Source organism: Elephas maximus, chromosome X, assembly GCF_024166365.1.
Source record: "Elephas maximus indicus isolate mEleMax1 chromosome X, mEleMax1 primary haplotype, whole genome shotgun sequence".
Taxonomy (NCBI): domain Eukaryota; kingdom Metazoa; phylum Chordata; class Mammalia; order Proboscidea; family Elephantidae; genus Elephas; species Elephas maximus.
This window is the reverse complement of record NC_064846.1, coordinates 2,165,274-2,190,208: the sequence shown is the minus strand read 5'-3', so window position 1 is coordinate 2,190,208 and position 24,935 is coordinate 2,165,274. Positions and strand designations below refer to the sequence as shown.

The window sequence follows — 24,935 nt, the reverse complement described above, 5'->3', positions numbered from 1 at the left end:
GTGTTCGTTCTTCTGGCAGTCCATGGTATATTCTTTGCCAACACCGTAATTCAAAGGTGTCAATTCTTCTTTGGTCTTCCGCAATCATTGCCCAGCTTTAGCATGTCAAAGGAAGACCACTTCTTCTAAGACCCATGAAAACGCAAGAAGAACGAATGAAAATCTCCCACAATCTACATCTTTCACGAAACCTGGAAGCAGAGAAGCAAACTCCAAATAATGGTGGTGAGGGGGCGGGGGAGAACCACCGAAAAACAGAGCTCTGTAGGCCAAGAGGCCACCAGGGTGTGGCAGGGCAGTGGCACGTGACAAAGGGTTCCTTCCAGCCGTCCCCGGGACGCACCGACCAGGGACCCACTCCAGCGGGAGAGGCCCCGGTCCTGCATCGGAGCTGCTCTGGGCAGCTCCGAGAAGGGTCAGGACAGAGAGCAGTGCTGTGGAGGCTTTCAAAGGCTAGAAAGCGCAAGCAGCCCATAGCGGCCGCGCAGATGGTACCCGATTCGCCGCCCCACGGAAGCGCCAGAAGAGGGAGCCGGTGAGCTGAGAAACAGGGAAACCAATCTAGTGCACCCTCGGATTCCCTAGGATCCTTTTGCGCGCATTGAAATATAAACAATAGAGGCAAAAGTAAAGAAAAGCAAGACCGTTGCAGTCATACAAACAAAACACAAAAGCAAAGCGTCTCAGCAGCAAAGGAAGCTCAGCAGAAAAGTGTTTGAAAACATTTTATGTGTCAGCTCCTTTTGGGGTGGAACCCCTGCTGAGAATTTGCATTTTCACCCCAGATATACTGAATCAGAATCTACATTTTAACATAAAATCCCCGGGTAATTCTTATGTATAACTTCTGGGGACCTTGTTAGAAATGCAAATTCTCTGCAGGGGTTCAAACCTGAACAAACTGGTTGGAAGGTCTGGCCTGTGTATGGACAAGGACTTTCACAGGGCCAATGTGTTTTCATCCATTGCTGTCACCAGATCTTTTTGATGTTCAATTTGTCACCAGTTCAGCCAGTAGGAGCCTTTGGCCACTGCCCCATCAATTTCTGACACAACAAACTATTCCAAGCTCACATTGTACTTCTTTTGATAGATAGTACTAGGAAATATATGTGTATTTAAAATTATGAGATCATATTTAAATTTTAAATTTAACATGTTGACACTACATATCTCCACTTCCTCTTATCATGAAGATCAGGATTCATTGAGCTAATTTTTTGTTTTGTTTTTCCTACATATAAAAGAACCAGTTTCAACATAATGATGTTGTTGTTCGGTGCCGTGGAGTCGGTTCCGACCCATAGTGACCCTGTGCACAACAGAACAAAACACTGCCCGGTCCTGCGCCATCCTCACAGTCGTTGCTATGCTTGAGCTCATTGTTGCAGCCGCCGTGTCAATCCACCTCGTTGAGGGTCTTCCTCTTTTCCACTGACCCTGTACTCTGCCAAGCATGATGTCCTTCTCCAGGGGCTGATCCCTCCTGATAATACACCCAAAGTATGTAAGACACAGTCTCACCATCCTTGCTTCTAAGGAGCATTCTGGCTGTACTTCTTCCAAGACAGACTTGTTCGTTCTTCTGGCAGTCCATGGTATATTCAATATTCTTCGCCAACACCACAATTCAAAGGCGTCAACTCTTCTTCAGTCTTCCTTATTCATTGTCCAGCTTTCACATGCATGTGATGAGATAGAAAATACCATGGCTTGGGTCAGGCGCACCTTAGTCTTCAAGGTGACATCTTTGCAGTGTGAAAAGAGAAGACTGTGATTGGGGAGGGGCGAACACAGATGATGTTGGGGGCAGACGAACATGGCAGCCTCTAAACAGGGCCTTCCCCTACTTGAAAGCGCAGATCCTTGCCTAAAGGTACAGTGTGAGACTTCCTCCCACTCTGTGCTCCAAGCAGACGGTTAATCTGGGGCTTACGTGGGCAAGGGTTGCCCTGACAAACTCCAGGCAATTAAGAAATAACTGACCCTGACTCAGCCCAGCCTCGAGCACAAAGCCAAATACGCATCAGCCTGTTGGGAGTTTGGCAAAACCGTAGCCCACATTTGGGAGCTCACCAAGTTCCCCAGGAGAAATTGACATGGTGTTTCTTCTCCGTGATGATTGTGTAGTTACTAAACCCATTGTCGTCGGCCTCATTCTGACGCATGGCAACTCCATGTGTTACAGAGTAGAACTGTGCTCCATAGGGTTTTCTTGGCTGTGACCTTTGGAAGCAGATCGCCAGGCCTTTCTTCCACAACACCACTGGGTGAATTCAAACTGCCAACCTTTAGGTTAGTAGTCAAGTGCAAACCTCATGGAATTACCACCAAACCAAAACCAAACCCAGTGCTGGCGAGTCGATTCTGACTAATAGCGACCCTATAGGACAGAGTAGAACTGCCCCATAGAGTTTCCAGGGAGCTCCTGGCGGATTTGAACTGCCGACCCTTTGGTTAGCAGCCATAGGTAGCACTTAACCACTGCGCCACCACAGTTTCTGGAGTTACCACAGCAAGCAAAATTAGGCAGTGGAGGCATGACAAGTTTTAATTCACTCAAAATTTCAGTCATTTGCACTGAAACTCTCTAGCTGTAACTTGCTGATTCTGTTTGTTTGTGTGGGAATAAAGAGCACTGGAGATGAGCCAAAAATATCTGAGAATTCCTTGTAAAGATGCAACAAAAGAGACACATCCAGGCTCAAAACTCAGAGAAACATTGGAGTGGGTCAGAAACAGAACAGAGAAATTCTCTTTGTGGGAAGGTTTGAAATTATGCGTTCAATTTCTTCAATAGGTATAAGACTCTTCAGATTTTCAATTTCTTTTCCAGTCCATTCTGGTAAGTTGTGTTTCCCTGAGTGTGTCCATTTTGTCTAAATTCTTCAAATGTGTTGGCATAAAGTTGTTCCTAATATTCTCTTTTGAGAATGTCTATAGGCCTGAGGTGATTGCTTCCTTTTTGTTTGTGATATTGGCTATTTACACTTGAACTCCTGATGCTCACCTCCTCCCTCCGACAGCTAAACCCGCACCACCCACAGCCTTGACTTCTCAGGTGAGGACAACTGCATCCTTCTAGTTGCTCAGATCCCAAACCTTGGAGTCAGTATGAATTCCTTTCTTTCTCAAACTGCTTACACCAAGGCCACCAGGAAATCCTGACGATTCTACCTACAAAGATATCCAAGATTCTTCAAAAAGTTAAACATAGAATTACTGAATGACCCAGCAATTCCACTCCTAGGTATCTAACCAGGGGACTCAAACAGATACTTGTACACCAGTGCTCACAGCAGCACTATTCACGACAGCCGAAAGGTGGAAACAACAGATGACTGGATAAACACAACAATGGAATATTACTCAGCCAGGAAGAGAAACGAAGTTCTGATTGCATGCTAAGACATGGATGAAACTTGAAAACGTGATGCTGAGTGAAATGAGCCAGACACACAAAAAAACCCACATATTGTCCACAACAAAGGAATCCACAGGCACAGAGGGCAGATTAGTGGCGGCCAGGGCTGGGAGGGGAGGGAGAATGGGAAGCGGCCTTTGGGTGATGAAGGTTTCTGGACGAGACAGATGGGATAGATGCACAACCGACCGAGTGAATGTACTAAATGCCACTGAATTGTTCACTTAAAAATGGGCAAAATGCTAAATTTTATGTTATGTATATTTTTCCCACAATTAAAAAAGTATTCCAAATCGGACCTCTTCTTCCCATTTCACTCTCTGGTCGGAGCCGGCATCATCTCTCCCCTGGGTCACTGCCGGTTCCCCTGCTTCTGCCCTGGCCCTACAGCTGTCAGAGCAGCCACCAGAGGGATTTTATTAAAACCTACGTCAGTGCATGTAACTTTTCAGCTCACAAGTGTGCAATGCTCACTGTCTCATCAGAGTGAAAGCTAATATTCTGAAGATGCCTTGCAGGCCCCCCGTGATCCCCATCCCCTCTCTGACCCTCCTTTCCTCTCCTACTTGCCCTGGGCTCCCTCTGCTCTGGGCACCTGAGTCTCCCTGCTGTTCCTTCTGCCCCTGGGCTTTTGCACTTGGCGCTCCCTCTCCTCGGATGTCTTCCTCAGCTCTCTGCCTTGCTCCCTCCCTTCGTCCTTCCAGTCTTTGTTCAGATATCACCTGCTTAGAGAGACCCAACCCATGGCCTATGAAAATAGGCATCCATCCCCTCCCCACCCTGGCACCCAACTTCCTTAGCCAACTTTCCTTTTCTCCGTGCTCCTTATGACTACAGTACTCGTTTCTCAAATCTAGTGTTCATTGTCTCTCTCTTCCCACTGGAATGGCCACTTCCAGAGGGCAGGGATCTCTGTCTGTTTGTTTGCAGATAGACCCCAGTGCCTAGAACGGTGCTGGGCACACAGTTTTTGTTAGGTGCTGTTGTTAGGTACCGTCAAGTCGATTCTGACACTATGTACAAGAGACACTACGTACAAGAGACACTACGTACAAGAGACACTACGTACAAGAGACACTACGTACAAGAGAACGAAACACCGCCCGGTCCTGCATCATCCTCACAATTGTTGCTGTGCTTGAGCCCATTGTTGCAGCCACTGTGTCAATTCATCTTGTCGAAGGTCTCCCTCTTTTTCTCTGACCATACACTTTATCAAGCATGATGTCCTTCTCTAGGGACTGGTTCCTCTTGATAACATGTCCAAAGTGCTTGAAACAAAGTCTCGCCATCCTTGCCTCTAAGGAGCATTCTGGCCGCACTTCTTCCAAGACAGATTTGTTCGTTCTTTTGGCAGTCCGTGGTATAGTCAATATTCTTCACCAACACCACAATTCAAAGGCATCAATTGGGTACACACAGTAAGTGCTCACTAAGTATCTGGGAATGGCTTGGTGGCTAAATTTTCTGTGTCAAATACTGTGCTAGGAAGCTTCTAAAGAATGGACTCATTTAAGTCTTATGGTAAGGAAATGTCCCCATCTGACAGACGAGAACACTGAGCTCTAGAGATGGTGACCAACTGGCTCAACATCACAGAGCTCAGACATGGCACAGGTCGGAAGGACAGGGACTTCGGAGGCCTGCGGCAGCCCAGAGGAAAGATTATGAACAGATCTGAGAATAGTGAGACTATTCTGAGGGGGTACATTGGCTGGTTAGGGGCCTTGGTCAGCTGGAGCTCAAGGCAAACCCGCTGGGTGTCAGGTTTCTTAGGTGAGTGATTTGGGACCGTCCTAGAATCGGGGAAGCAGCCTGACACCTGTCCTTTGAGTTTACATGTGGTGTGTGGTTACAATCTCTGAGGAATTTAAGGGTGGGGCAGGACTTTTAGACCAAGGTGGCAAGGCAAGAAGCCAAAAGAAAATATAGTCATATATGACCCCATGCAAATTAAAATACAACACAAACATATTCCAAATACAAAGATGAAAGGAAGGCAAGTGGCGGAATGGTTTTGTGCTCACAGCTGTGGCAGCCCCTGGCTATTGACGTGCAAGCCCCCTGCCTGCAGGACGGAGGACCCAAGAGCTGAGTCAAGATGACAGTCCGCCCCATGACTACTAATCCGCTCTCCCAAGTGCTCGAGTGCTCGGTGTCACTTTGGAGTAGTCAGATTAGAGACTAGTCTGCCAGGGAGGACAGGAGCCCCTGGGACAGAGGAAAAGCTGCCAAGAGCGAAGCCCAGCCTGGCGCGGGTCCGCTTTGCCTTTGCCCTGGTGCTTTGTGGTGGCAAAAGGGATCCTTCGGTGCCCTGTTTCTCCAAGCACACTGGCCAAATGGGTTGGGGGGGGCAATAGGCGGGGGCTTTCTCCTTCTCCACCACCTGTTCATCCTGTTTCTCTCGTTCCCGGTCACCCTGTTTCCGTCCCACCTGCTCTTCATCCCCCCACCTAGCGCCCCCTTTCTCTTGCTTTCACCCTTTTGCAAGGCTGTGGGGCTGCTTGCTGCCCGCCCCCATGAGCTGGCAGTGGGCTGGTCTTGAGCAAACGTGCCCTCACAGGTGAGGGGTGATTTCTAGGGCAGTAATCTGCTTTAGGCTAAACTGGGACTTGATCTTCTGTTAGCCCTAATCATCAATTAGCCCCCTCCCCCCCTTCAGAAGAGACAAAGTGCCAGAACTCCTTGTCTTCCCCTGCCTCCTGCCTCCTCCGTCACCTCCCTCCCCCTCCTGAGATGTTGGGCTAGACCCCTCTCTATCCCAAGGGCATCAGTGGAATAATGCTGAGAATGGTCATTAGTATAATACTGGTCAAGGTCAAGGGCAGGTGGGCAGGGTCCCAGCTTCCTCCAGACTTCTCACCCCTCCTCTGTGGGGCTCCCACTTGGACTTTGTGTTCACAAAGGGCTTCTAGATAATATGGGGGCATTGGATGCCTGGGGCAGCCCTACAAATCCAAGGAAGACTGGTTCTCTCCCTTTAAACAGAAGGGCAACCTGGGGCCATGAGGAAGGAAGAGGTTGGCTTGTCCAGTCCCAGGCAGTGCGGGGACAAGTCCGACTCACCACCTTTTGCTCAGAGGGCCCAGGTTAGGTGGGTGATTTCAGAGGAGGCCTACTTCCGGCTCCCACAGTTTTGAATTCTCTGATTATTTAACCTTGGCAGGACATGCAGATAAAGCTCCCTGGAGGGTGAAAGTCCAAAAGACCTGGGTTTGAGTCTTGGGGCTTTGACCTTGTTACATCAAGCTATAGAATGAGAGCCCTGTGGCCTTGGACATGCCATTTGCTCTCTTGAAGCCTCAGGTGGGGGCCACACAGGAACCCAGCCAGAGCTCACCATGCACACATGATGGCCTGAAGCATGCCCTGTGGAGATGATAAGATCCCAGTGGAAATAAGCGAGTGCTCTGTCAAGGTTAGTGATGCCATTGACACCAAGCCTCCTATGAGTCTTGGTGAGCATCTATTATGTGCCCAGCCCTTTCAGAGACTGTGCATCTACTGGGGAGACTGTGGTCTCCCATCCAGAATGGGTAATCTATTTAGGGAGTTCAAGGGAAGAGAACTACAAAGTCATAGGGCATGGCCTCGAGAGGGGCTTGAGGGCAGGGGTTTCAAGGGCCAGTGGCCACCAGGGATGTATTCCTGCAGGGGGCACTGGATGGGGTCCTAAAAGAGCAAGGCCAAGAAGGAAAGATGCTCAGTGGTACTTAGTGTAACCATCACCAGTACCTAATTCCAGAATATTTCTATCACTGCAAAAATAAACCTTGTATCCACTAAGCACTCACTGCCCATTCTCTCCTCCTCCTTTCCCTGGCAGCTACTAATCGGCTTTCCATCTCCGTGGATTTGCCTGTTGTGGACACTTCATATAAATGGAATCATACACTATCTGTCCTTATTTTCCTGGCCTTGTAGATGCATCTGCCCTTGTCGTAACCTGGTGTCTGTCTTCCCCCTGTGTGTGTCTCTCTGTGTCTGTGAAGCTATTAAAGTCAAGCCAATTCTGATTCATGGTGACCCCATGTGTTACAGAGTAGAACGGCTCCATATGTCTGTTCGCCCCTTTATAAGGCACCGCTTAGAAGGGGTTAGGTTTAGGATCCACTGTACTGTGGCGCGACCTCATTAACAATTGAAAAAAATCTATTTCCAAACAAGATCACATTCACAGGTACAGGTGTTAAGACTTCCATACATATTTGGGGGGGGGGTGCACAAATCAGCACATAACAGTCAAAGAGCACAAAGCTCGCCATGTGCCCTTGGGCAGTGAGCACAGCTTTCTAGGCCCGCCAACAGGTCCCTGGTAAGGCTGTGGCCAGGACTCTTCCCTTCTACTACACATAGAGCTTCTGGCTGGGTGTCTAGCCATTCTTACTGTGGGTGGCCAGGCGGGGACTCACTGAGCTCTGGCCTGCCGGAGAGGACCAGATTGCTGGGGACCTTGAGAATAATAGCACCGAGAACGGGAAAGCCAAGACCACAGCTCACGTTTTGGTTTTATTGAGTTTAAGGGCCAACCCAAAGGATGTGCCTGAAAACAGCTGGACTGAGCAGAGAAAAGTTGCTGGCAAAAGACACTAGAGAGGAAGGGTTCCCTGAGGGGGGTCTGTGGATGGGGCCAATGGGGTGCTCTGCTAGAGATGGAGGCAAGGCTGCAGGTTGGGCAGTTAGCAGGCGATGGGCACCCCTGCCAAGAACAGTGCCAGCAGAAGCCAGACAGCTCTGGGAGGAGAGGGCAGGTGGAGGAGGTAGCCCGTCAGGAACATTCTGTCACGGTTTGCTTTTTGAAGGTAAATCCAGAGGGAAATTGTGGCCAGAGGCAGTCCACAGAAAGGTTGTGATCTCAAGCCTCCGTGGTCACCTTGGGGGCCTGCACCAGGGCCTGGATGAGCACCCTGGTGACCAAAGGACTGCTGTCCAGAGGGAGCAAGGGGCGGGGGGAGCTGAGGGCAAGACTTGCTGCCGAGTCCCCTCCAGCCCCATCTATCAAAGCCTGCCCCCCACCTCCCAGGACGAACCTCCACCAGCCACAAGGCATGGGTTTGGGCCCACTGAGTGGTCGGACCTGAAGAGGCTCCAGTGGCAGGCCTCCTCAAGAAGAATCAGATGGAAAAAGCAGGTTTGGGTTTGTGCTGTTACCCTGCCCTCATCTGAGAATCCTGCCTCTTGGCTCTGTCTGACCTAACAGGAGGGATAGGCAAAGGATGCAGCAGCAAGCCCAGGCTCAGAGTTTGGTTCCCAGCCAATCCCTCTGAGCTGCCTTCACAGGCTCACCTTAGGAACCAGAGGCTGGGGTCGGGGAGGAGGAGGTCTAAGTCCAGGCCCAATTAAGAGATCAGAGGGTGAAGTGTTTGGGGAGCTTTTAAGGTGAGGAGGCCCTGGCTGATCCTGCAGGCTGGTATAAAGCGCCGTGACCCCCAGAGCTGGCGGGCGTCAGGGACAGGGCTGTCCGGAGCCATGGCCCAGCAGTGGGGCCCCCACAGGCTCACAGGTGCACGGCTGCAGGATGCCTCTGAGGACAGCACCCAGGCCAGCATCTTCGTTTACACCAATACCAACACTACCAGAGGTGAGTAAGCGCTGGAGGCTGGCTGAGCGGCCCCTCTGGGACACCAGGTCCCTCCCGCTCCAGGAGCCTCTTCTGCACATGCCCCAGCTTAGGCTTCCCTCTCAGCATTGATGATGAGATGAATAGATTTTCCTTTCCAAATGTCAAAGTCCACCATGATCTTGAGTGTGCATTTTCAAACCACATGGGCTTCCCAAACCCTTTTGAGGAGCCCTGTCCCAGAAGAGTTCATTCATTCATTCTTTCTTTTATTCTGCTAGAGAGCGTGTCTACCTGGCCCTCATTGCCCAGGGAAAGGAGCTGGGTCTGGTTCATGTTTGCATCTCCTGTGGCCAAAAGGAGAAAAACGTGTAGCTCAGGAGGTTGGCGGACCGGCCAGGAAGTAATGCCCCTAGACACACAACCTAGGGAAGGGTCCTGGGGAGCCGGGAGGTGCCAGCAGCTGGGGAAAGGAGCAGCAGAAGACAAGTGACTTCTAAAACCTCAGGGCTGGAGGAGGCTTCCGGGAGGACAGAGCACCTTCTAGGGCAGCCCTCCCATCGAAAGTGGCCCTAGGGGACAGGGCTTAGGCCCAGCGACAACTGGCCACCTGGGAATGCTCACCAGCACAGCCTGACTTCTGCCCTGGGAGTGGCCCCATTGCCTGAGAGCCCTTCAGAGAGCAGAGGACAGGCCAGGGGTTCCGGAACTGGGCAGTATTCCTCAAGTGGTGATTAGCCAAATGCCCCCTTGCCCCACCCAGATGAATTGAGTAACATGCACTTTGTCTCAACTTGATTGTTTGTATCCCAGAATTTTCTCAGGCCCCCAAAGGCTTCTTCAATGGATAAGATTTCTTTAAAAAATCTTTTTTTAATTGAAGCGTCTATAAAAGTAGATTGAAGAGTGCAGTGACCCCACGGTACCCATCCCACAGCTTCTGCTTGTCCAGTCTTGTGCCATCTATAAACCCCACGGCCGTTGAGTCGATTATGACTCATAGTAACCCTACAGGACAGAGTAGAACTGCCCCATAGGGTTTCCAAGGAGCACCTGGTGGGTTCAAACTGCTGACTTTTTGGTTAGCAGCCGTAGCGCTTTACCACTACGCCACCAGGGCCACCTATAGATGGAAGCAAATCCAAGACATCACAGGACTCATCTGTGTATCTGCTGTATCATGCAGCGTGTGCTTCTAAAGAGAAGGCCTCTTTTTAATACGTAACCAGAGTGCCATTATACACCTAAAACTTTACCAATGGTTCCTTAATATCATCAAACATCCTTGTCAGCCTTCAAAGTTCCAATTGTCTCCTAATGGCATACCTTTTTTTTTGTAATTAATTTTTATTAAGCTTCAAGTGAACATTTACCATTCCAATCAGTCTGTCACATGTAGGTTTACATACATCTTACTCCCTTCTCCCACTTGCTCTCCCCCTATTGAGTCAGCCCTTTCAGTCTCTCGTTTCGTGCCAATTTTGCCATCTTCCCTCTCTCTCTATCTTCCCATCCCCCCTCCAGTCAAGAGTTGCCAACACACTCTCCAGTGTCCACCTGATTTAATTAGCTCACTCTTCATCAGCATCTCTCTCCCCCCGCCGCTGACCAGTCCTTTTCATGCCTGATGATTTGTCTTCGGGGATGGTTCCTGTCCTGTGCCATCAGAAGTTCTGGGGAGCATTGTCTCTGGGATTCCTCTAGTCGCAGTCATACCATTAGGTATGGTCTTTTCATGAGAATTTGGGGTCTGTATTCCACTGGTCTCCTGCTCCCTCAGGAGTTGTCTGTTGTGCTCCCTGACAGGGCAGACATCGATTGTGGCCGGGCACCAACTAGTTCTTCTGGTCTCAGGATAATGTAGGTCTCTGGTTCATGTGGCCCTTTCTGTCTCTTGGGTTCTTAGTTGTCATGTGACCTTGGTGTTCTTCCTTTGCCTTCGCTCCAGGTGGGTTGAGACCAATTGATGTATCTTAGATGGCCGCTTGTTGGCATTTAGGACCCCAGGCGCCACAATTCAAAGTGGGATGGCATACCTTTTTTTCAGTTTGTTTGTTTGAGTCAGGGTGCAAATAAGGTCCACACATAGTGATTGCTTGGTATGCCTTTTAATTTTCTTTTTTTTTATCATAGTAAAATACATACAACAAAACATTTGCCACTTCAACAGTTTTTACATGTACGATTCAGTGACACTAGTTACGTTCGCCATGTTGTACAGCCGTCACCACTATCCGGTTTCAATTTTTTGCATCTCCCTTACCAGGAACTCAGTGCCTCTTAAGCGATACCTCCCGCTTCCATCCTCCCCGTGCCTGTTGTAGATATTTCATATAAGTGAGATCATACAACAGATGGCCTTTTGTGAGTGACTTATTTCATTCAGGAGCCCTGATGGTGCAGTGGTTAAGGGCTCAGCTGCTAACCAAAAGGTCGGCATTTTGAATCCCCAGCGGCTCCTTGGAAACACTATGGGGTGGTTCTACTGTGTCCTATAGGGTCACTACGAGTTGGAATCGACTCAACTGCAGTGGGTTTGGTTTTGGGTTTTGGTATTTCATTCAGCATCATGTTTTCAAGGTTCACCCATGTTGTAGCATGTATAGGACTTGATTTCTCTTTATGGCTGGGTAATAGTCCATTGTATGGATGGACCACAGTGTGTTTCTCCATCATCTGTTGATGGGTACTTAGGTTGTCCCTACTATTGTGAGCAGTGCTGCAGTGAACGTGGGTGAACAAGTAGTTCCCTATATTTCTTGTAATAACTTTGCCTGAGAGTTGATTTGGTCATTTCTTCACGAAATTAGTTCCTGAACTTTCTAGTTACCCTAATAGAGGCCCTTTTCAGTGGTCTCTGATGCTGAGCTGTCCTGCCCCCTCCTCACCATTGCATGGACTCTCTCTCTCCCCTTTGCTCCTCTTGTCCCTGTTCTGCCCAATTTGAACTCACTCAGTCATACCTTCCAGGTGCTCTGCCTGGCCAGTGTTGAGAGTTCATAGCATCTAGATTGTTCCAGTCCTTTGCAGACACCTGCAAAGCAGGGTGTTCAAAACACCTCCCAGTTTTAGCTGTTCTTCTCAAATTCAGCAGCTGGACTTCCCGGGGAATATCTGCTAGCAAGGCCATCAGAGGCCCCATTCTTCCTTCTGCTCCCTTCTGCACAGAGACAGATACCACACAGGTCTTGAGTTGTCACTGGTCTGTCCCCGCCCACTCAGATTTTGACATTCATGAGTATGCTGTGTCATTTAGTGTTGTTGCAGGTATTGCTAGTGAGTTTTGGAAGCTCCCTGTGCATGGAAACACATGAAGTGCTCACACGGAGAGAAGCAGGGCTGAGTGATGGAGAGTCCTGAGGTGTCATTAGTGCTGTGGGGTCCAGTTATGCTGGAGGCAAGATTGACCCCGTCCTTCCTAGTCATTACATGCACAAGAAATCCCCATTTTTCTTAAGCTGGGTTTCTGTAATGAGCACCTGAAAATGTCCTAATAATCCGGGGTGATATTGTTGGTGTTTTTCTAGGCTCTGTGGGGTTTGGAACATGGCAGCGGGCATTGTGGTATGATGGTTGTAATCACTCCAGCTTCTCTGGTATGACTGGGAGTCTCATAACCCCTTTGAGTGTTTTGCCAAAATGATGGTGGTGACACTAGGATGGTGTCTTAGTCTCCTAATGTTGCTGTAACAGAAATGCCATAACCGAGTGGCTTTAAAGAACATTTATTTTCTCACAGCTCTGGAGGCTAAGAACTCAAGTCAAGGTCTCAGCTGTGTCGATCGATGCCTTCCTTGTCGGTAGCCCTGGGCATTCCTTGGTTCCTCAGCAATCCTCACATGACATCTGTGCCCCCCCCCCGTGTGTGCACCTCTGAGTCTAATCTGCTCTTTTTATAACTCAGAAGTGATTAGATTTAGAACCCACCTTATTCTGCTATGATCTGATTAACATAACAAAGCAAACCCTATTTCCAAACAGGATTACATCCGCAGGTATACAGGTTAAGATTCCAACACATACTTTGAGGGGACTCAATTTCATCCATAACAGATGGCTACTATAAGAAAAACAGAAAGTAACAAGTGTTGGTGAGGATGTGCAAAAATTGGAAAACTTCTACACTGCTGGTGGAATGGTAAAATGGTGCAGCCGCTGTGGAAAAAATTTGGCAGTTCCTCAAAAAGCTAAACATAGATTTACCACATGACCCAGAAATTCCACTCCCAAGTATATTCCCAAAAGAACTGAAAACAGGAACACAAACAGATATTTGCACACCAGTGTTCATAGTAGCTCTATTCTTAATCACTCAAAAGTAGAAATAACCCAAGTTGTTTCAACAGATGAATCAATAAGCACAATGTGGCCTGTCCATACAATGGAATATACTCAGCCATAAAGAGAAATGAAGTTCTGATACACACTAAGACACGGATGAAAACATTATGTCGAGTGAAATAAGGCAGACATAAAAAAGCAAATATTGCATGACACCACTTACATGAAATATCTAAAATAGGCGAATGCATGGAGACAGAAAGTAGATTAGCGGTTACCACCGGCTGGGGAGAGGGGGAGTGGGAAAACATTGCTGAAGGGGCACAGAGTTTCTGTGTAGGGTGATGAAAATGTCTTAGAAATAAATAGTGGTGATGACTGCAAAATAAGAAATGATAACGGTGTATTATAAGAAAGATGAGTTATTCCTTCACTCATTCATTCCCTTGCTGAGCACCTGTTGTGTGCTGGAGACTATATGTGACAACGAATCAGGCCCAGTTTCTGGTGAGGAGGAAAAGCCTGGTGTGCTGGTGACTCCCAGACGGGGGAGCACATGATGGAGAGGCACGGTGGCAAGCAGAAGGGTCGAGATGACTTTCAGCTGGGGCGTCTAGCCAGGCTTCCAGAAGGCCAACACTTCTGAGCTGGGCTTTACAGCAGGAAAGGATTCGTCCATTGAAGGGAAGAGTACTCCAGGGACTGGGAGCATGAGCAGAGATGCAACAACAAAAAGAAGCGGAGAAGCAGAGATGCAACAACAAAAAGAAGCGGAGAGGGGATGGGAAAGAGCTGCAGAAAGCAGTGCTGGCAGGAAGCAGGGAGGGGGCAGGACGAGTCACTGTCACTCCAGGGTTTTGCCCCTGGGCACTGGGGGTGGGGAATCAGACCTCAGAGGTGACAACGAGTCTGGTTTGGCTAAGTCCTGGGGCCCTTGCTTGAGAGGCAGGATGGAGGGCTGGTTATCTAAGGTTGGGGGGGGACACTAGAGCTCATTTTAGGTGGAAGGGAAGAGCAGGTTGTGAAGGGGAGGCTGGCGGGCAGGAGGGAGAGTGGGGAAGGCTGAAGTGGGCGACACTGTTCTCGGCTCCTCACTCTCTCTTCTACCCAGACTGGTGAGTAGATTAGTCTGTCCCTGAATGTCCCCGTGGCCCACGCCCCATGACCCAGCCCTCTCTCTCCTCTGCACCTCTCGGCTCCAGGCCCCTTCGAAGGCCCCAATTACCACATCGCCCCACGGTGGGTGTACCACCTCACCAGTGCCTGGATGCTCTTCGTGGTCTTGGCCTCCGTCTTCACCAATGGGCTGGTGCTGGTGGCCACCATGAGGTTCAAGAAGCTGCGCCACCCTTTGAACTGGATCCTGGTGAACTTGGCAGTGGCTGACCTGGCAGAGACGGTCATCGCCAGCACCATCAGTGTGGTGAATCAGATCTATGGCTACTTCATCCTCGGCCACCCTCTGTGTGTCGTGGAAGGCTATACTGTCTCCCTCTGTGGTAAGAACTCTGGGTTCCCCCCACTCAGGGGAGACCCAGCCTTATGCATGTAGAAGAGACATTCCCAAGACTGCAGGGGAACTGGGCCAGAGAGGGTTTGCAGGCTGGGAGGCTCTGTCAGGGCAGCCAGTTTGAGGCCTTGGGGCTGGGGTGGGAGGAGACGGATACAGTGCCAGATGACCCCAGCACAGAGTGGGACGGAGGGCTCCCCAGGCAGAACTCCAGCCTGCGCTGGTAGGAGGGCTGAGGAGGCAGGACCTGGGTCTCTTGGGCTGGAGGTGAGGCAAGGAGCCCAGGGCTTCTACCCCAGGGGCCCAAGAGGAAGAGGACAGGCCGGCGGGACCTCGGAGAATGCTTCTAGAGAGCGGAGGGTTAGAGTTTGATATCCTGCCCAGGAGAAAGGGGTGCCAAGGGCTGGCAGATCCTCGTGCTTAGTGGCTCAGCCTTTCTCCAGCTGCCCTCCTATTTTTAAGGTTTCCCAGGGTCACCTGGTCACCACTCCTGTGTTCTTTAACTCCCACATCTGACTGGAATTTGTCTTATTGCAGCCTGAACTTACTTCCAATTCTGATTCCTAGGGGGTGGACAACAGACAGAAAGAGAAAGAGACATGTACATAGAGAGGCAACACGTGTAGGGGGGTTGGAGGGACATAGGCTGTTAGTCAGACCCAGGTTTGAATTACCGAAGGTGTGATCTCCAGCAAGTTACTCCTCCGCTTTTCCATCTGTAAAATGGGGACGCCAGTGTCCACCTCAGGTGGATGCTGAGCAGACTTAATGAGCTCGTTGGACCCTCCCACAATATTACAAAGTAGGCATGAATATGACCTCTATTTGACAGGTCAGAAGACTGGGTGGGCCCCTTGACCTAACTGCTTGTCTCTCATTCACCAACGATGGCCCAGACGAAACAAGACACTTGCCTGAAGTCCCAGCACTCTCCCCAAAGTACAGAATGGGAGCACCCAAGGAAGATCGGGGGAGAAAGCCTGGCCCCCAAGTACAAGTGCTCCCGGAAGCTGGCGTGGCCTCAGCCACCACATGCCCCTCCCTGAGTGCCCCCGTGTCCCCCACTCCCACCTGTCTCTGGTCCTACCAAGGTCCCCAGCTACCCTTGGCCCCAGTTGGCAGCTTGTCCTTGGGTTGCTCTGGGACCACAGGCTCCCTGGGCCATTGAGTGAAGCCACGGACCCCTTCTCCGAAGAACGTCAGTAAATGCACACTGCCATCCTCCAAGGCTACTATAATCCAGTTATCAAAACATTGAAAAGTCATTAAGAGTATTAGTACTAAAAGTATTTAGAAAAACGGGTAAAATTGCAATTTTTTATATATTTTTTTATCACAATGAAAATAAAAGTATAAGCGACGCAATTCTTTACCAAAGTGTTAAATAACAGGATCTTAGCCAGTGGGCCTAGAACTACTGACATTTGAAAGTAGTGACGAACATTAGTGATATTTCAAAACGTCTGATCTGTGATTTCTACTGGTGACCAAGTCGAAGGTGCTGAGGTTAGGGCAAGCCAAGACGTCCTTCCCTCCATCCCACTTCACAGAGCCCCTGAATCTCATGCATAGACCCTCGAGCTCTAAGAAGAAGAGCAATTTCCAGAAGCCTAATGGAAAGTGTACCGGGGCCGGAAGAAGGGCACACAGGTTGACAACCGTGTTCCCTTTTGCTCCCAGTGGGGCCAACAGCTCCTTAGTATGGTTACACTGATCTGTATGTGGCCGTGAACAGTCCTGCTGATGACATCGCACGAATGGCTGGTGGCCAAGAGGGTGGCAAGCTGCAGAGCCAGCAGACTACCATGTTTCTTGTCTTCCTCCCTTCTTTATTCCTTCCTCCCCTCCCTTCCTTTCTTTATCTTCTCTCTCTCTCTCTCTCTTCCTTCCTCCCTTGTAGTAGGGTTGTGGAGGTTGGGCTCAGTGTGTTCTGAATTCCCAGCTTCCAAATTTCACGACTTGATCAGTGAGAAACTCAGTGACCAAACCAGGGGCTCAGAGCTCCTGCTTCAGAGCAAAAACAATCCAGATTAAGAAGAAAGTAAGAAAGGGGGAGAGTAGAAAAAATGGAGGAGGAGAACTAAGCCGGCTTAGGTCAGCGGGGAAGGGAGAGACAGGCCAAGTCAAAGAGGGATGAGGGAGCAAGGTGGTGGGGGGTGGGGGTCCAGGCACACAGGGGAAGAACCGGAAAGCAGATGTTACAGACAGTGGAGAAAGAGTCACCCCATTGAGCAAGAGCCCAGGAGGGCTATCAGTCCCCCTGCCCACTGCAATTGCAAACATTTTTTTGAGAATGAAGTTTTTCAGGTGGGTGACCTTGGAGGCCGTCCTGCTGGTGGCCCTCCTGCCTTGAATTGGCTGTGCCCGAGTGCCTGTCACAAGCCCTGTCTGCTCTCTCCCACAGGGATCACGGGCCTCTGGTCGCTGGCCATCATTTCCTGGGAGAGATGGCTGGTGGTCTGCAAACCTTTTGGCAATGTCAGATTTGATGCCAAACTGGCCATTGCGGGTATTGCCTTCTCCTGGATCTGGGCTGCCATCTGGACAGCCCCTCCCATCTTTGGTTGGAGCAGGTAAGAGCACAGGTCCACCAGGGGGGCTTGTGGAGAGCTAAGAGTGAGGCTCGTGAATCCCTCTGTGGCCTCAGAAAGCATCACTTCCTGCATCCGGGCCCCTGCACCATGAGGGGACAGGCCCGACGCTGCCTGAGACCCCCCCCTCCAGCGTGTGATGTCCATGACTGCAAGCATCTAACTGTAAGATACAGATGGGGCACTCAGAGAAATGCAAGCTCAGCCCTCGGCCCCAGGCCTCTTTTTTGCGCACTCTGGGGGCCGCCTTTTGGAGGCTGCTTGAGTCGTAGGGACACCTAGGCCTGAAGGGCATGACCTCTGTGCCCCGGCCAGGCTGTCTCTTTGGGGAGAGACTCAAATGTCTGAAGCAGTGGTTCAGACATTTGAGAAGGGGTGGCAGGGTGAGGACAGTACATTTCACTTACACTGCAAGCTCTGCAAGTTCTCGCAGTGCTTGGAGAAGGACTCCTCTTTCTTCAGGGAGTGCACATCATTCTGGGAAACAGGCCTTGGGAAAGCGTGTCTTCCGTTCCCACCCTTCCCGGGGCATGTGTCCTTTTAAGGACACATGCTGGCATGCCGGTAGACTGTCCCAGTTAATTCCCCTGGCCATCCTGAGGAAACAGACGTGAGCCACCCAAGGTCACACAGGGCTGGTTCCCTGGCCTGTTTGACCCCAGAGCTTGTTCTCTCCAAACACTGCTTTTGGCACTAGCCAGAATCAAATCAAATCAAATCAAATCTCCCTCCTTACCGTTAGCCTCGTTTTACAGGTGAGGAAACCAAGGCCCAGAGAGGTGAGGTTCTGCAGCTGATAACTGGCCACCTGGCTTCAGAGTCTGTGCTTCTAGAACAGGAGGAGGGGCAATGCAGCTACCCCGGAGGAGCTCTGGGACTTGGAGAAAGGGTTTTTCTCAGGAGGTTTGAGGACAACTGCCAACCATGAGATGGTTGTAGTGAAAATGTGTCTTACTTTTGACCTCGTTTCCAGTCCTTACTGAGGTATGACAATGCTATTGGAAACTAGACCATGCATTCTAAATATAAGACGTGAAATAATCACTTAGAAGTCACAGATTGAACAAGGCTTTTTGGGGTACAGGCCAATGTCAATGTCCCTCCCAACTCCGGCCGTGGAGAAGGGGGCTCCATGGTTAAATTGAATTGTCTCCAGGAGCTGGGCTCCCCAGAACACTGCTCCCTTGCTCCCATGGACAAGGTCTAGAAGGGTGGGTCCTCAAAGAGTCTCAACAGTTAACATTCCACTTGAGTGGGAGAGACGGGCGGTTGCTGCCTAGTTGACTCCAGAAAAGAGACTCAGGCATTCATGGGTGTTCTTAGATGATCAGAGGAAAAAGGGCCTCACTCCTCTTTGTAGAGAGGGGATGTGACTATGGTGATGAAAATTACCCGGAACTGTTAAGTGGTGACATTTGTACAACAGCGTGACTGTACTAAATGTCCCTGATGAGAAGTTTCATGTTGTTTGCATTGTACCACAGTAAAAAAGAGGGGAAGTGAGACCTAAAAAGGGGCAAGGACTTACTAAACCCCACCCAGATCAGGGGCAGGCCTGGGCCAGAGCCCTCTGCCAGCTTCCTGCCCTGAGTCAGGACGCTTCTCTGCAGGTACTGGCCCCACGGCCTGAAGACTTCCTGTGGCCCTGACGTGTTCAGTGGCAGCTCATACCCCGGGGTACAGTCATACATGATCGTCCTCATGACCACGTGCTGCATCATTCCCCTCAGCATCATCGTGCTCTGCTACCTCCATGTGTGGCTGGCCATCCGAGCGGTAAGCCCCAGCCCAGGCCTTAACCGCTAAGCTGGGAGGGAGCCCCCCCTCCCCCCCCCCAAGTCCAGCTAAACCAGCCCGGTGAGCCTCAAGCAATTCCTTGAGATCCTCAGATAAGAGGATTCCACACCACAGAGAAAACATTAACAGCTAAGGTGTTGATGAGGCAGTCTGTGGGGCCCCGTGCTGGGGCCCTGCTGCTGGCTGCACCCCCAACCCAGGCACCCTGGCCCTCACCCGCCCCAGAGGAGTCCAATACAAGGGCACTGCCTTCTGACCCAGGGCAGTGCTCCTTGGGGTGGCAAAGCCTCTTTTCCGGAGACTTTCGCCATGCAGGCCAGATCAGGCAAATGAAACCTGCAGAGGTGTATAGAGATGAAGGGTGTCCCGAGCGCTGGGTCTGTCACGAGGCCACTGAGGCAGGCCAAGGCGGGGCTTGAGTATGCCATTCACCACCCCCAGACGCACTCTCCCACTCCAGAAGCCCATCTAGGGCAAGAGAGGAAAGGGAGATTGGGCCCTAAGGATGCTGCCAGCTCCACACTCCCCTTGTGGCCCCTTTGTCACTCCCCTCCCCGTTTGGTGTTGGGGCACTGCTTACACAGGTGCTTTGGGGTGCCTTTCCCCAATCAGTTGCTGGTGCCTGCAGTCAGATCAGCACATGCTCCAAAAGCTAGAAATTGCTAGAAACCTCACTTCCTCACTGGAAGCCCCCCAAATTGCCTGGCCATCCTTGGCCAGGCCCAGCCGTGGCAGCTACCTGAAAGCCTAGAATGGCCCCAAGACCAGGCCCAGGGCTGGTGTGTCTGTCCGGGCAGGTGGCACACCAACTCAGGGTGTGAGCAGGCCACAGGCTGGCCCTTCTCCCCAAGAGTCCTTCTCCCTGGGTCACCTCTCACTGCCTGTCTGACTCACTGCTCAAGTCATAGCCATGCAGAGTCCCTTCACACACAGAGCTCTGGATGCCATCGCCAGTTCACTGTGGCTGAGCATGACTGTTTCTCTCCTCCAGGTGGCAAAGCAGCAGAAAGAATCTGAGTCCACCCAGAAGGCTGAGAAGGAGGTGACCCGCATGGTGGTAGTAATGATCCTTGCCTACTGCCTCTGCTGGGGGCCCTACACCTTCTTTGCATGCTTTGCTACTGCCCACCCTGGCTACGCCTTCCACCCTCTGATGGCAGCCTTGCCAGCCTACTTTGCCAAAAGTGCCACTATCTACAACCCCATCATCTATGTCTTCATGAACCGGCAGGTAGGTAACTCGATCAGCAGATCAAATTAGAAGTCTACCCTAGAATAGACCAATGATCGCTCCCACGTGGAATCACATCTCAGATGAAGAGCCCGCAGAAAAGCTGTGGGGCTGGCTGATAAGGACCCTCCAGGACAATGACTTCAAAGAGTTAAGCATGTGACCCAGATGCAGACATACGTTGATCCACTCGTTAGCAGTAGACTTCATTACACCCTTCTGGAATCCTTTTATACCTTCAGTTTGAGGGTAGTCATTTTTTGCCCTCAATGGTCTATGTGCCATGTACTCTTTCCTTGTTGGCCACAGAACTATTGCCATCACGTGTCAGGCAATGCCCTAGAATGCAAACACCCTAGGATTTAGCCAACATGTCTACCTGTACCCTAGTTAGGCCTCTGTTGGTTTTATAGACTCAACTCTTCTCTAAACCTTCATTTTCCCATTTTAGAAGCTTAACTGCTTCTTACAAGCTCCAAAATGGGCCTTTCTCTGGCTGAGCTGACTCGACTCTGAGGAGTTTGTACATTAGTTCAAGGTTTTGCTAATGGCAGCCACCATTAGCTAGCACACTGGGCCCCAGCAGCAAACTGCCTATGATTCCCAGGTCCTCTTGGTAGGTTACAGGTGGCCACCCAAGGCTCATCCTCTTTTAAGTAAAAGTAGCTTTTCTTCCTTGACTCTACCATGTCCACTTCATTAAGGAACAGCTGAGATGTGACTTGATGGTGAGCAGGAAAGTCCATGGGTTAGAAATACCCTGCCCCGGACCACGCCTTTTGCCAGGCCCACCCATCCCTTGTGGGAAGCTCAAGCGCCAGCCCGGGGGCCTGCCCTTCCAACTGGCTCTCCTCTATCCCCTCGGGCTTGGCGCCTGGCTCACACAAAGGGCCTCAAGCCAGGTTTGTCTGCAGAGTTCATTAAGCATTTGTTCTTTCTGGAAACTGTTAAATATCAAATAGGATCAGTCCCACCATTGATTCCCGGGGACTGCATTGATGACACATTGATGCCCTAGCCTTTGTTCCTGCCAAATGCTGACTTTACTTGATTCTCTCCATTCTCCCCTTCCAGACAGATGTCTGCATTTCTGGACCTCTCCAGGTTTTCAAACTTTGCTTTCCCACTTTCCACATTGTTCTCTCTTTCTGCCGCATTCTGAGAAAAGTTAGTGGACACTAAGCTCCATGAAGGCAGGGGATTTTGCTCTTTTTGTTCACTGCTGTATCCTCAGCACCCAGAGCACAGTATCTGGCACACGTTAGGTGCTTGATAGATTGATGTTGAATTAATTTGTTGGGAGAATTCCTCAGCCTTGTCTGCCAGCTCTTCAGGTGAATCCATTCTGCTGTTCAGACCACTTATGTTATTAATTTCAAAAGTTCTTTTTAAAACATTTTGACAACAGAGGGAGCCGGAGACTGTTAAGAATGTTGTTATTGTTGTTAGGTGGTGTCGAGTCGGTTCCGACTCATAGCAACCTATGTACAACAGAACGACACACTGCCCAATCCTATGCCATCCTCACAATCATTGTATGCTTGAGCCCATTGTTGCAGCCACTGTGTCAATCCATCTCCTTGAGGGTCTTCCTCTTTTTCTCTGACCCCTACTTTAGCAAGCATGATGTCCTTCTCCAGGGACTGATTCCTTCTGATAACATGTCCAAAGTATGTGAGACGAAGTCTCGCCATTCTTGCTTTTAAGGAGCATTCTTGTTGTACTTCTTCCAAGACGGATTTGTTCATTCTTTTGGCAGTCCGTGGTATATTCACTATTTTTTGCCAACAGCACAATTCAAAGGTGTCAATTCTTCATCAGGCTTCCTTATTCTTCGTCTAGGTTTCACATGCATATGAGATGACTGAAAACACCATGGCTTGGGTCAGGCATACCTTAGTCTTGAAGGTGACATCTTTGCTTTCCAACACTTTAAAGAGGTCTTTTGTAGCAAATTTGCCCAATGCAATGTGTCTTTTGATTTCTCGATTGCTGCTTCCATGGGTGTTGATTGTGGATCCGAGTAAAGTGAAATCATTGACAACTTCAGATTTTCTCTGTTTATCATGATGTTGCTTATTAGTCCAGTTGTGAGGATTTTCATTTTCCTTATGTTGAGGTGTAATCCATACTGAAGGCTGTGGTCTTTGATCTTCATCAGTAAGGGCTTCAAGTTTTCTTCACTTTCAGCAAGCCAAGTAGTGTCATCTCTATAACGCAGGTTGTTAATGAGTCTTCCTCCAATCCTGATGCCAGGTTCTTCTTCATATAATCCAGCTTCTCGGATTATATGCTCAGCATACAGATTGACTAGGTATGGTGAAAGGATACAAGGCTGATGCACACCTTTCCTGACTTTAAACCACGCACTATCCCCCCCGCTTGTTCTGTTCAAACGACTGCATCTTGATCCATGTACAAGTTCCTCATGAGCAGAATTAAGTGTTCTGGAATTCCCATTCTTCCCAATGTTAGCCATAGTTTGTTATGATCCACACAGCTGAATGCCTTTGCGTAGTCAATAAAACACAGGTAAACCTCCTTCTGGCATTCTCTGATTTCAGCCAGGAACCATCTGACATCAGCAATGATATCCCTCGTTCCATGCGCTCTTCTGAATCCAGCTTGAATTTCTTGCAGTTTTCTGTCAATATACTCTTTGAATGATCTTCAGCAAAATTTCATCTGTGTGTGATATTAATGATAATTAATAATTTCTTCATTCAGCTGGATCACTTTTCTTTGGAATAGGCATAAATATGGACCTCTTCTAGTCGGTTGGCCAGGTAGCTGTCTTCCAAATTTCTTGGCATAGATGAGTGAGCACGTCCGACGCTGCATGCATTTGTTGAAACATATCAATTGATATTCCGTCAATTCCTGAAGCCTTGTTTTTTGCCAATGCCTTCAGTGCAGCTTGGGCTTCTTCCTTCAATACCATTGGCTCCTGATCATATGCTACCTCCTGAAATGGTTGAATGTCGACAAATTCTTTTTGGTACAGTGACTCTGTGTATTCCTTCCATCTTCTTTTGATGCTTCCTGCATTGTTTAATATTTTCCCCATAGAACCCTTCAATACTGCAAGTCAAGGCTTGAATTTTTTCTTCAGTTCTTTCAGCTTGAGAAATGCCTAGCGTTTTCTTCCCTTTTGATTTTCTATCTCCAGGTCTTTGCACATATCATTATAATACTTTACTTTGTCTTCTTGTTAAAATCCTAAAAACCGAAACCAAACCGAGTGCCGTCGAGTCGATTCTGACTCATAGCGACCCTACAGGACAGAGTAGAACTGCCCCACAGTTTCCAAGCAGCGCCTTGCAGATTTGAACTGCCGACCCTTTGGTTAGCAGCCGTAGCACTTAACCACTATGCTACCAGGGTTTCCTTGTTAAGAATAGGTCTGGGATATTCAGGAAAAACCTCTGGTCTGGTTTCTCAAAGCATTGTGGTTGGTTCAGTGATGATACCAGACATAAGTTGAGAAAATATTAGTGCCCAGATGTCCTTAGGGGTCAGCCAGCAGAGAGCAAAACCCTCTTGGTAAGAGTCTCTTTTGGCTGAAGAGATGAGGCAGGTGGCTAGATTGTTGTTGACGTAGTCCTCACCTTTCCCCAAAATTGATGGAATAGAAATGCCTGAATTTCCTTCCAGACCTTCTGCAGATGGTCACTCAATGTGTGAGCCCCCATCATGCTTGGTCCCCATCAGCTGCTAAATTAAATGGATTAGATGACTGAGCCATAAAAAACAGACCATCTCTGAATGCAAGGAATAGCTTGCACCTTGCTCCCGTCTCTGTCTAGGCCTCTGAATGATGGAAGAGAAGGTCTGGGGTCATCAAGGTAACACTTAACGAATACCTTCCTAAGAATGCCACAAGCATTACCTGTTGTAGTTCTTAGTTGCCGTCAAGTTGGCTTCAATTCATGGCAACCATATGTATAACAGAACAAAATGTTGTCCAGTCCTGTGCCATCTTCATGATGGTTGGTATGTTTGTGTCCATTGTTGTGGCTATTGGGTCAACCCATCTCATTGAGGATTTCTCTCATTTTCATTCACCCTCTGGACATTACCTTTTTCCTAACATACTGACCCATCCTACTCTGCTGACTAATGCTTTCTGTCCTTCCAGTTTCGGAACTGCATCTTGCAGCTTTTTGGAAAGAAGGTGGATGATAGTTCTGAACTCTCTAGTGCCTCTAAAACGGAGGCCTCATCTGTCTCTTCAGTGTCACCTGCATGAGTCTCCAGGCAGCAAAGAGTTCTGTCTCCTACAGGAAAAAATAACCCCCTGTCCCAGCCATCAGGGCTTTGGCCCCCACTCTTCCCCCCTTCTCCTCCACCCCTGGGAAATAAATGAAGTTTGTCTTTGCCTCCCCCACTCCAAACAACATCACAAAGATGGCCAAGGCCATTTGGGGCACCTTTTTAGCCTCTGAGTATTCAGCCATTTGGTCTTGAAAGGGAGGACAGAGGATAAAAAGGAAAGGACCAAGGACCTCTGCACTCCGTAGATGTTAATCTTTTCCAGCGTT

The 24,935-nt window shown here is 49.4% G+C and overlaps 1 protein-coding gene across 1 annotated transcript; it reads left to right on the top strand.

Moving 5' to 3' along the window:
- Positions 1-8,893: 8,893 nt before the first annotated feature.
- LOC126069124 (long-wave-sensitive opsin 1) lies at positions 8,894-24,643 on the top strand. The gene is made up of 6 exons (XM_049872107.1): positions 8,894-9,005; positions 14,468-14,764; positions 17,180-17,348; positions 18,977-19,142; positions 20,155-20,394; positions 24,533-24,643. Exons 1-6 carry the CDS (start codon positions 8,894-8,896, stop codon positions 24,641-24,643), a joined length of 1,095 nt encoding a protein of 364 aa, XP_049728064.1.
- Positions 24,644-24,935: the final 292 nt, after the last annotated feature.

Excerpts from the sequence above, each read along its gene's own strand:
- LOC126069124 (XM_049872107.1), top strand. The coding sequence starts at position 8,894 with ATGGCCCAGCAGTGGGGCCCCCACAGGCTCACAGGTGCACGGCTGCAG. Across the intron at positions 9,006-14,467 it reads CAATACCAACACTACCAGAG|GCCCCTTCGAAGGCCCCAAT; the intron begins GTGAGTAAGCGC and ends TCTCGGCTCCAG. Across the intron at positions 17,349-18,976 it reads CCCATCTTTGGTTGGAGCAG|GTACTGGCCCCACGGCCTGA; the intron begins GTAAGAGCACAG and ends GCTTCTCTGCAG.